Source organism: Microtus ochrogaster, chromosome 22 (assembly GCF_000317375.1).
Source record: "Microtus ochrogaster isolate Prairie Vole_2 chromosome 22, MicOch1.0, whole genome shotgun sequence".
NCBI lineage: Eukaryota > Metazoa > Chordata > Mammalia > Rodentia > Cricetidae > Microtus > Microtus ochrogaster.
Window position 1 is genome coordinate 6,973,428 of NC_022023.1, and position 12,769 is coordinate 6,986,196.

Below are 12,769 nucleotides of genomic sequence, written 5' to 3' on the forward strand. Positions count from 1 at the left end.
AAAGTTACATTTAAAAAGAGCTACAGCCTTGTGATGGGGTGACTGCTCTGTCCAGGTGTCAAGCCTTCCAGAGAGGAAGCCACAGAAGATTAAGGGAAATAGAAGGAGATCACAGGGGAAATTCTTGAAGGAGTAATTTCTATGTTACAGTAACTTTAAAACATAATTTCAAGTAATAAACAAGCATGAAAGAAGAGATAATTTTTTTTTCATGATTGTGGCTAAAAGCAGGGAGTTCTAGATAAAAGTTCTTGGATTACATTCAATAATTTTCTATCATTGAGGAACACTCTCCAATCATATGCATAGATTCATTATCAAATAATGTTTCCTTGAATAACTGAAGAATTATCTGTTTGATTACACTTGAAAAAGGATGAGTTTTAGAATTGAATTAAACCAAATTAGAATCGTTCTTGCCTTTTGTGGGTAAGTAATTCGACCTCAGTAAGCGTTTGTTTCTTTATCTGAAGCAGAGGGACTGAATTCTGGTCGAGGTTCTGCAGTGAAACTCTAGGAAGTGCGGACAAGCTCTCTTGCTGTTAAATGGTCTCAGATGTAACGTGTGAAGAAGTGATCTGTCTGTAGGTGGCACTCTCTAGGGTGTGAGTGCTAAAGTTCCTGACTCTGTATTCTCTTTTGTTCTGATGAGATCCCTATGTTTCTACAGCTAGGACGCTTATTTCCAGACTTCTTTCAAAGCTACAATGTAGACTGAATTAAAAATATCAGTTCCTGATGTCATCTATCTATCTATCTATCTATCTATCTATCTATCTATCTATCTATCTATCTATCTATCTACATTGTCTATCTCTACCTATCTGTCTGTCTGTATGTACATAGTGTTTTTTTTCTAGCTGGAGAGATGTCTCACTCAGTAGTTAAGAGCATGTAGTGCTCTCGCTGAGGACCCAAACTCTGTTCTTATTCCCTATGTTGTCCTCTAGCTTCGGGGAGTCTGATGCCCTCTTCTGTCCCCTGTGGGTACTGCACTCACTTGGACACTCCCCTATCTCCCCAATGCATAATTAAAAATAAAATCTTTACAAACCATTTCCTTGCAACTGTTTTCCCACATTATTTATATTATGAATCAGCTTAAAGTTGGCAAACGCATGTCTTATTATGTAACGGATGTCTTTATTAATAGTGTATAGTCAAATAAATTAAGTCAATCACTAACTAAAAGGAACGGCTTGAGATACTGGTTTGAAAGAACTAGAGATGCCTTTGAGCAAAGGGTCTTCCAGAAGGAGTTAATGATGTGACGTCACCGAGAAAGTGGAGAGGCATAAAGACTATGAAAGCCAGCATTAGTGCAGATGGTGAGGATGGGGGCTCTTTGATGAGCTTCCTTATCAGTAGTTAGTAATGAAAAGCAGTGTTCAGTGGCGAAGGCAGAGTTCACAGATTAGCTGCGCATGCCAGCAGGAGACAAGTATTGCATTATTTTGGGGCTTTTCATGTTAGTTCACATGCTGCTTTCAAATGTAAACTCACTGTCAAAGAACAAAATTTCAACAGAATTTATGTAAAAATCCAGTGGGCTTTTGTTGGCTGTGCATGTAGTGGCCTGCATTTCACCTGGAGAGAAGGGAAATGCTCTGGCAGGATGAACAGAAGGTCTGGACTTACAGACAGAAAAAACCGACAGAAGCAGAACTGGGTCAAATGTCAGGCCAGGGATCTGAAAGCTATTTTCCGTCTGTGAGCTAAGCACAGGGAACTTTGCAAACTGAGGTAAATGAACAACCTTCCTCTGCTGGTGAGTCTCCTGCTTTGTTACAAGATTGGTTCCTGTTACGGTTCTGCTTGATTATACTTACGTAGCCCAAGTGGTTTTGTGTCAGGTCTAGTGCAGCGGCTCAGCCAGAAACAATGACCTTTTGAGACCTTTACTCCTTATTGTGAGCACTTGAACATTCAAGAATTTCACCTAACAGTAAGAGCACCCAAGTTAGCTCAGCAGCTCCAAACATCTGAGCATGGGACTTGGGTTTCTTTCTTCACCATAGAAACACATATAAGTGACTGCACCTGCTGGATAGAGTGCTTACCTCGCTTTTGCTAAGGAACCACTCCTTACTCCCAAACCTGTCCACACCTGCACCTGCAATAGCTTAACATTTCAGCATGCAGATCAGGAGATTTGAAATTAGCATGTGACATAAGTACCTCAAATGCCCTGCCTTGCAACGTCTAAGCTTTGCGTGTGGATATCTAGTAGAGCTATGAGGCCCTCTCCTTTCTGAAATTATTTAGTATATTTAGATGAGTATGTGTTATTCTTGTGCCTGTTGGGAGTGGGAAAAATTTAGTCTCAATCTCTCAGGCTTTTGTACATGCGAGGGCACATGTTTGACAGCTTGTGGGAGCAGTGTCGGTTTTCTTTTCCTACCGTGTGGGTTCTCATTAATGGTGCCTGGGCATCAGACAACGATACTTGAATCAGAGGTCATAAAGAGATCAGTTTGCTACTGATCTGGCATCTTATCCCCACTGGCTAACTTTCATAGTTTTGGAGGGTGGCACACACGCTATTGGGGGAGAAAAGTGGACTTCAGTTTTACCCATCATGAAACCTACAAGTGACGATAATGACCGGTCTGACAAGATATGGCCACAGCTTCAATAATGTCAGGAATGTTATGAGAGCAACCAATTAGTGTCTGATTCAATTTAAGGCCTACTCTACAGGTTGGAACTCGTGTCTGGCACTGTTCCTGAGTCCAAGGACATAGGTTCTAGCAGAAATCTGAGTGCTATTATTCTGCTAAATAAACACAATATTAAACCAATTCCTAATAACTTATTGTACTCAGATGGTATTTAAGAAGACCCTCAACTAGTGAACATGCAGAGAACAAGAGATTTCAGAGTGTTCATGCCTACATGGGGCATCTACATCACAATTCATGTCACAAGGCTCAGTGATCATTACAGAAGAGGGGATGTAAAAAGTGTAAGAGCCGGAAGTAGTAGTTGACTGTAGTTGACTATGGTGAAGTAATGTATTGAGGACACAGCAGAGCATTTGATAAATTAACTCACAGTGATTATGACGGCATGCACATGACCTATGCAAGATAAAACCATCCCAAATCCTAGCATGGTGAAGGGATGTGGTCACAAAGTCTCACTCCCACCTCAGGCACTGGTGGCAATTGAGGGCTACCGGGAGAGGGAGTCAGTTTTCTTTAAGCATGAGGTCCCTGAAAAGCTACCCATGACCCAGTAGATGTCCCTCATGGCCATGCTGACAGCATGAAGTGGATTCTTCATGTGGGTTAAAGAAAAAAAAAATACATGAAATGGAGGGAATAGTGGTTAAAGGCATGAGGGAGGAATTGGAAGGGAGAATATAGGGGAGAGCAATTGATTAAAACATTATACCCATGTGTGAATTCTCAAATAATAAAACAAGAGAATTTATTTGTTTATTTATTTATTTAGTGTGTGTATGTGTAAGTGTGTGCATGTACACGTGCATTACACGGTATGCTTGTGCAAGCCAGAGGATTCCCTTAGAAGTCAGTTCTCTCCTTCCATGGCATGGAGCCCAAGGATGGAACTCAGGCTGTCAGGCTTGGCAGCAAGCATGCTTACCTGCTGAGCCATTCAACATACTCCTGCAGGCTTGGGCTGAAGTTGGTCATTCTTAAATCTGAAGTCAGTGAAAAATTAGAGAGAGGAACGGAGGAAGTGGGGAGAAGAAGCTAGCTCTGTAACTATAAGCAAGGCACGTTTGCTTTCACTGTTGAGGACCATGATGGCACTTTCAGTGAAAGGAAAGTCTCTAGTGCTTGTGACCCACCTAAAATCCCCTACAATTACTATTGCCATTAAACTGGCCATCTGCAGAGTAGCATGTAAAGGCACCCCTCTTCTGGGCCATGGACTATACAAGCAAGTTGGGACGCCAGCCTACTATATAAGTCATAAGAATGTGCCCATTAAATGATGAGACTTCCTGGAATCAAGATACTGATTAATTTTGGAATGTATGTGTGTATGAAATTCCATAAAGAAATGTATCAATTTGCCTGCTCAAATGCATCTGCTATATGAATCCATCATATGAAGTCCCAGCAGTGTGAACTGTACTGCAACCAGGTTAAGTGGCTGTGTGCCATGAAAGGTCCATGAAAAGAGTTACAAAGCATGGTCTTCTGTCACAGCATGGCATGGCTATTCCTGTGTCATGATCTCTTGGAACATATACTTACCTTTAAAATAGCCTTGCATTAGTTCATTGAGAATTTCATAAGCTGTATTTTGGACCTAGTCATTGTCTCCATGCTGCCTTCACTCACCACCATCTCTGCTCCCCATCCTTTCCGAGACCGAGGAAGGAACTCCTAAGTATCATCATTTCATTGAGCCTAATATTTTGTTGTTAATAATCTTATGCATTTTGAGTACAATGTTTACATTATTTCGACCCCTACTTCTCCTTCCTCTAACTCTTCTGAGGTCATTTCTCAGATTCATGGCTTCTTCATACAGTGAAGATCCTGGAAAACAGATATAAGATGAAGTCAACACTTCTGTCTTTATCTTATTAACCATACTTACTCAGCCTTTACCAGGTCAGCAGTTTACCTGGAACTAGTCCAATTTCAACATTCCCTGGTGGGAATGCTGTGGAATTTAAAAACGCAAGTGTGTCCCATTTTGTGTCTTCTTCTCAGGAAGAATGTAAAAATGGGTTAAGTAGTACATCCATATTCTAAAATTGACACAAGCAACAGCTAATCACCTTTATTCAGGTCTTGGGTATTTTAAGATATATGATAAAAACTTGAAAAACATTTAGTTTACATTGCATTCGTGAGTATTCATCTTTAAACTTTTAATTTTATTTTCAGCTTACAGATTGTGGCGGACCAAAGGAAAATATTTCATGTGTTGAGCAAAATAAAGAAAACCAGTGTTTTGAGAATGAACCTGAAGAAAAGGCATGTGTAAGTGTTGTCATATTTGTTGCTATGCTTAGCACATTCCGTGTGCCCCATTTTCCAGAGATGCCATTACTCGGCGGGGTTCCAATAGCAGAGAATGGATAACATCATCTCAAGCTTTTGTCTGGTCTGCGTCTTGGCTGAACAGCACTGAATGTGTGTGTCATTTTGAGTAGTTACAGGTTTCACTCTTGGGATCTGTGTTTTGCTGCTGTGGATTTAAGTCTCTGGGTCTGATACAAACATTTGTATCATTGAAAAAGAGATCATTTCACATGTAGATTGTCATTTAAGCAATTTTTAAAAATTCATAGTAGACTAATTGTGCATTCAGGAAAGAAAGCCATCTGGTGGTGGTGGCGCTGCTCCTTGAAGATGAAATGGGATGTGGATGTCCACAAAGCACTCATGCATCTTTAGGCAGTAAACTTTGGTCTCTAAGAAACTTTCAACAGTATGTGCCTTGGTCTTCTGGATCTTGCTGTCTTTCCTCCCTCCTTCTTTGTGATGGGTGGGCCTTGCATCTTAGGAACTGAATATATATTAATTGGGGTTGGCCATCCCTTATCCTCTGCATTTTGACCAGCTGTATACCTTCTATCTGCTGATAAAGGAAACTTACGCCTGGAAGAGGAAGAGCAGCACTGTCTGCATGTATAAGATTAAATATTTAAAATATAGTTGGACACTTTGTTTAGGAAAATTGAATAGGAGGCTCTCCTTTAGAACCTAAGATCAACAAATGGCTATACTCATTGCTATTACAATATTATACCATGTATATGGGGTAAATTCCACAAGGCCCCACCCCTAGTCATTGTCTACTGAGAGGGGGAGAATCATCAGTTTTCTTCAGGGATTAAACAGGGTATCCAATTTCAAGTGGTCAGCACATACAAGGAACTCAGTAGGTGTTTACACACACACACACATACATACACATGATGTGGGATTCTCCTCTGTATGCTATGAATATGTTTTATTTCCATTGGTTGATAAAGAAGCTGCTTTGGCCTATAGTAGGCAGAGACACCATGTAGCTGCCAAAGGGCTGACACTATGTAGCCGCCTAAGAAGCAAGAAGTAACAAGCCTCGTGGTAAGCTATAAAATAATAGACTTGGGTAAATTTAAGATGTAAGAGTTAGTTAATAAGAAACCTAAGCTAATAGGTCAAATGGTGCTGTGATTAACATAGTTTCTGTGTGATTATCCGGGTCTGAGCATCTGGGAAATGAAAGAACAGTCTCTGCCTACATGTACACACATGTGTGTGCATATAATAACAGTTTTGGAAGAAACGACCTTGAATTTGAGCGTGATTGGGAGCAACATGGGAGAACTGGAAATGATGTCAATACCATACGTGTATGAAATTCGAAAACAAATATTTTAAAAATTAAAAAGAAAGAAAACAAACTTTTGGACTTCCTGGCTGTTTCCAAAGATATTTGTGTTTTTCCTTTCCTGAAGAGGAAATCATCAAGCTTAAGTGGGAAACAAATGCTCCCATTTGTCAGGAAGATGAATTAAATACATTCTGGACACATAATTGAGAGACCCTGGTGCTTCTATCATAGGGAAGCATCTAGCCTGCTACTTAAACTTCTACCCATCAGTTTCTTTTCTTTACAGAAGAATTAAAAGTTTTTAATAAGATACTGAATATCAACATATTTATTACTGCCTAATGAGCAGTAAGTTTACAAATGCTGTTAAAATGAATCCCATGTTTGACATATTCTTGATGGGATATTTCTATTAAAATCTGTATAATAAAGTAAAAGGCATCATTAAGAACTTTAGGATTCTATTGATAGAGAAGCATTTTACTTCTTAATATGTTTCTTTTTTATTTTAATTTCATTTCTCCATGTTCTTTGAGCAATTTAAAATAATTGGGAACATTTTGAAGGGGTATGTTCTGTGTTTAAATAAGTCTGCTAAGTAAAAGATAAAGTTTAGAAATTTAATATTCCAGAATTCTGGTGAGAAAATTTGAGGATGTTTAATCAACTCATACACACACACACACACACACACACACACACACACACACACACACACACACACACACTCGTACACTCAAAGAATGGGCAGCTCTTGATGACTAAGTAAATTAAGAGGTGATAAAAGGCCAATAGCAGAGATATTAAAAATGACAGTTGACAGATGGATAAACAGAATAAGTTTAATCACAATATCTTAAGTTTGAAGTAATAGAGGATAGCACAATGAAATACCTGAGAGAAGGTATGCATATTATGGAAAGTTAACTATAGTATCCAAATTATCTAAAGGACAGTATGAGAGAAAAGATTACTATGTATTGGCTGGTGTATCCAACTTTGGACCTGTGGATTTCATCTGCCCTAGCATGGCTATAAATGTGACCTAACATAAAATCATTAACTAACTTAAAACATTAATTATTTTCTTTTGGTAACTCAGTTGCATTGTTCCGAAGCATAAATTTTATAGATGACAAAGTCATGTCATACGATCAAGAGGTTGGCCATCCGAATCTGGTAGGATTTTCATTCTGTCTTTGTTAAAAGTAGTTATGTTACTTCAAGCAGAATAAATGATGTATCTCTTTATTTGTAAGTTGAGAAATGACCTATTGTAGGTGTACTGCAATCCTTTGTCAAGTACTTATATCAAGTAGCTAAAAGTTCTGGATATTTCATAATTTCAGAGATACAATTAAATGCTTCCTAAAATTGTTTTGTTTTAATATTTTTAATCACTAATTCTATTGTCTGTGGTGATAAAGGCATCAATGGATACCTTACAAATACCACAATGAATGTATGGGAAAGCCTGATATCTTTAAACAGTAGTGCATAGGTCACCAGGTAATGTGAAATTTGATTGTAGGGAACACATTAGTCCAGGAAGAGTCATGGTGGAGGCACAAGTTGTAGCCAAAACTCAGAAGACATGGACCATTTTCTCATATACTCACTGCCTAAATGTTTTTGGGCAAGTCACTCTATGAATCTTTATCTAAATCTTAAGTAACAGAACTGTTGAAATGAATTATGACTTTTTTTCATATTATATTTATATAACTGTGACAGAATATTGAATTAGTTTAGGGGATTTCATTGCTGCTTGTATTATTTTTTTGTTGCTGTGATACAATAGCATGGCCAACAGAAAATCAGAGAGACAAGACTTCATTTTGTTTTATGGTTCCAGAGAGAGAGAGAGTTTATGTTGGCTGGGAAGGTATAGCATTGTGACAGGATCAGGAAACCCACTGATCACATCTTTATCCGTACAGAGGAGATAAAAGGAGAAGAAGGGAAAAAACAAAATATGCAGTAAAGTTATATATCCTTAAGGCCTACCCCAGCTGATTTCCTACTTCCAGCAAGGGTCTCCTTCCTAAAGGGACTGTTAACTTCTTCCAAAATGCCACCAGCTGGAGACCAAGTATTCGGATATAGAAGACACTTCTCATTTCAACCATTATATTTTGATTTCCTGGCTCTCCTAAGACCTTTGCAGCTATCTCCTAACTTCAAAAATCCCCATAACTATTAGTCTCAATACTATTAAAAAAATCCAAAGTCTGCCATGACACCCTTAAAATTAAAAACATACAAACAAAATAAATAACAACAAATTTCATACAACGGCACAGAATATACATTCCCATTCTAGAAAGGGTGAATGTTGGCAAAACAAGGAAAGATTGGACCAAAACAAAACAGAAATCCAACAGCAACAGGAAAAATCACCAACAAAATCTTGTATCTCCATTTTGCTCTCTGGAACTTCAGTTTCAAAGGTTTAGAAGACTCTACCCTTCCAGCTTTGCTGCCTATAATACATACATCTCTTTCTTAGGTGGGTTCCATTTCCTGTATTTAGATCTTTTTTGGCAGATGTCACTTGGCTATGGAATCTCTAACATCTATGGTAACCCAGGCTTCACCTTACTTCTTAGGGTAAACAGCTTCATGCAAGAACCTTCCAGGGCCTGCTTGCAGGGACTCTGACACTTCCACCTATTGTCTGGTCTCATCCAACTCGCAGAAACTGTGTGGGAATAATTCACAACCCCCTTAGTCTTGCATCTTTCATACCTCCAAAGCTAGTACCACAGGAAAGACAATGCTGCATTTGGCTGCCGACTAGGGACACTTGTTCCCCTGGCAGCAGTTTTTGTTGTGGAAGCAATTCGTTTTTAGGATCAGGGAACTTCGTAGGCTTTTTCCTCCCAGTGGTTAAAAAGTTAGCTGGGTAGGGTCTTTCCCTCAGGCCATTCTTCCCATTGCAATGAGCATAGAAGGCTTCTTATTAACATCCTTAATCTTTTTATATGACTTGTCTGTAACATGAAGCGTTCTTATGCTCTTTTCATCTCCAAATGTCATTTTTTAAAAATTTATTCTTCCCCATGGTTTATGCTTTTTCGTTTTTTTTGTAGACCTATTTAGGGTCAATATGTAGTAGCCATGTCACAGATTCAATATTATGCTGTCTTGAAATTTTCTCTACCAACAAAATTAGTTCATGACTTCTGAAATTAATCAAATTAGGCAAATCTTAGGACAGGGCAGGAATACAGCAAGATTCTTTTTCAAAATATTACAGTAATAGCATTTGTCCAGTTGCTGAGAGTCCTGTCTCCTCTCCGGAACCTCTTGAGCTTTACCGACACTGTATACACGACTCTCAGAATACTGACTTCCAGGATACTACTAGAATGGCCCATTAAGCTCTGACTGTAGTGTTCAGCAGTTTTTCTAGTTCAAAGTTACAAATTTCTCTAATTCCTCCAAATAATTATATGGTCATGTTCTTCCCAGCAATAGCCTTACTTATTTGGTACCAGCTTCTGTATTAGTTATTTTTATGTTGCTATAATAGAACACTGCGATCAAAATAACTTATAGAAAAGTTTATTTTGACTTACATTTCCAGGTCAAGTCCACGATGGCAGGGAAGGCATCTCATGATGGCAGGAGCTGGCAGCTGGATGATTGCATTTTTATCAATGCACAAAAATCAGAGAGAAAAAAGAGAGAACAGGAAATAGGGGTGAGTCATAAACCCCCAGAGCTCACTACCAGTGACACTCCTCCTATGGCATTTCTTTGCATCCTACAGGTTACAGAAGTTCTACTAACAACACCTCTCACTGGGGGCCAGTTCAAATAAATGAGCCCATGGGAGAAATTTTTCATTCATGTTCTCCTTATATAAATATCTGTATTCTGACCACAATATATATTTTCATGCTATTAAATAGCTTTTGATTAAAGGAAAACTTTTTTCAGTACAGTTGTGACATGGGAAAGTTTTATGCTTATTTGATTTAAGGAATGGGAGCAGCGTGTCCTATTGAATTTGATATGTGTATATTAGATGCTATCAGTGATCCCTATTTTAATAGTGGTGCTTTAAAAACACTATGTAGATCAAGAAATCCTGCAAAAAAAGACCATATTTTGGAGACATGCTACTTCTTGACTTGAAAATTGATTTAATGTTGGTGAACTCAATTTCATAAAACAAACACTACTGGACACACATAGAGAAAGATAGGTCTCAATACAGAAATATTAGGTCACTTGCTACCCTGTTCTCACTAGCTGATACATCATACAGACACAAATTGTCTAATAAAATTCAGAGGTAACAAATAATACTTTGAGAAATATTGGTGTTTGTTTTTTCTTACAGGTCTCATAGAATTAAACAGCAAATACGTTGACTCTTTGGGTTACCTTTGTGGGAGACTTATTATTGTTTCAATGTTATTTTTAATTTTACATCTCTTTATGTGATTTATATTCTCTTTGTCAAATTTTGATAGGTTACACAATTATATGCATTTATCTCTTTGGCTAGCTTTTGTGTTTTTTTCTAATCTCATAAGATACAATAATGTTTGAGATCTCACTGATTTTGTAATGTAGACATATATAGCTATAAACTTTCTTCATAGAACAACATTCAATATTCCCCACTGGTTATGCTATGTTGTATTTTCATTATTTGATTATGAGAACTTTATTCCTCCTACATAATTTATTCAGTGACCCAAATGTTTATCAACATCTGTGTATTGAACTTTGGAGAAGTTCCATAGGCTACTAAGAAGAAAGTATATTCTACCACTGTGAGATGGAATATATTTTAGATATTTGGTGTGTCTATAATCTAAGGGCAGATTTTTTTTATCAATTTTGCTTGCATGGCATACCTATCAATCATAATAGGGTATTTCAATGCTCTATTATTTTTGTACTTAAACCTATCTGTATGTTTATATCCTGTAGTGTTTGTTTTTATGAAATTTAGTTCACCAAAGCTCAATATTTTTGGGTTTTTTGTTCAATAATATTTTAAATTCAGAGGTCTCATGTTTTTGAATGTGTTGTTGTTCTATAACATTTTTTGAGCTATTTAGCATTTTATGACCTTCTCATTTAAAATAAGTGTCATTGAGAGTATCTAATATACATATATTAAGTCAATGAAATACTCACACTGGTCTAATTCCCTTAAAAGTAAAAAAAAAGAAAAAAGAAGGAATGCTTCAAGAGTTATTCTATTAAGCTAATATTCAAGTGGAAGAGAATACATCAACTGTAACAAGAAAAAAAAAAGTAAAAAAACCAGATCAGTTTTCTTGTTGGATGTAAAAGATGTAAAAATTTTTTGTAAGACTATTCTGAACACAATTCAACAGCACATTTAAAACATAATACTCTATGATGAAGTGGTTTTCACACCATGAATTCAAGGATGGTTTGATATCCACAAACTAATCGATGTAGTACAGAAAAAATAGTATGGAGGACATAAATCCCGGGATTTCAGTCGATGCAGAAAGCCCTTTTGCAGAATTCAATATCTCTTTATGATAAAAGCCTTGAAGAAACTAGGAATAGAAAGGTCATGCCATAATATAATAGAGGATATATGATAAATCAGTAGCTAATATGAAGAAAACAAGACAATTTCCACTAAAATCAGAAATGAAGCAAGCATGTTCACTTTCACCAATATTACTAAATATAGAATAGAAATGTTACCAGAACAATAGAGCAAGAAGAACTAAGAGGAATAGAAAAATGGAAGGAAAATATAAATTTGTAGGTGACATGATACTATATATATATATATATATATATATATAGCCAGAAAATTCATCAGAAATCTCTTAAATTTAATAAACTCTTTCCAAAATTTATCAGTAGAGAAAAATCACATATATAATTCAGTAACTTTTGTATATAGCAATAATAACTAATTGGGAATTTCAGGAAAATAATTACAATGGTCTCAAAAATGTAATGGTATAAATCAAACATCTATTTTAAACAATTGTTTACTTAAAACCATATCATACTGAAGAAGTTGAAGAAACGATTCAGGCTAGTTTTTGTCAGCTTTGCACATACTAGAGTCATCTGTAAAGAAGGAACCTCAGTGGGGGTGTAAGTGTTTCCATGGATTGGCCTGTAGGTGATCTGTGGTGTTATTTTCCTGATTAATTATGATATTGGATGGCCTAGCCCACTAATGGTGTTGTACTCCTGGGCAAGTGGTCCTGGACTGCATAAGGCTGAGCAAACCATGTGTATCATGCCAGTAAGCAGCTTTATTCCATGGTATCTACTTTGATTACTCTCTCGATGGTGTGAGAAGTCCTTCTGTATTTGTGTTGCTTTTATTGGTTAATGAATAAAGAAGCTCTTTTGGCCTGTGATAGGGCAGAATGAACATGGGATGTACTCACTCATAGTTGGTTTCTAGCCACAAATAAAGGTCAGTGAGTCT

At 37.1% G+C, this 12,769-nt stretch overlaps 1 protein-coding gene across 2 annotated transcripts in view; it reads left to right on the forward strand.

The window, feature by feature from the left end:
* The window catches only part of Dlg2 (discs large MAGUK scaffold protein 2), a 1,686,730-nt gene that overhangs the window by 257,389 nt on the left and 1,416,572 nt on the right, over nucleotides 1-12,769 (forward strand). The window contains exons 4-5 of one of the 2 annotated variants that reach the window (XM_026784310.1): nucleotides 4,872-4,967; nucleotides 9,902-10,018. In XM_026784310.1, the coding sequence (XP_026640111.1) occupies nucleotides 4,872-4,967; nucleotides 9,902-10,018 (213 nt within the window). The remainder of the gene's footprint in view (nucleotides 1-4,871; nucleotides 4,968-9,901; nucleotides 10,019-12,769) is intronic. The other variant, XM_026784311.1, reaches the window with a different exon arrangement.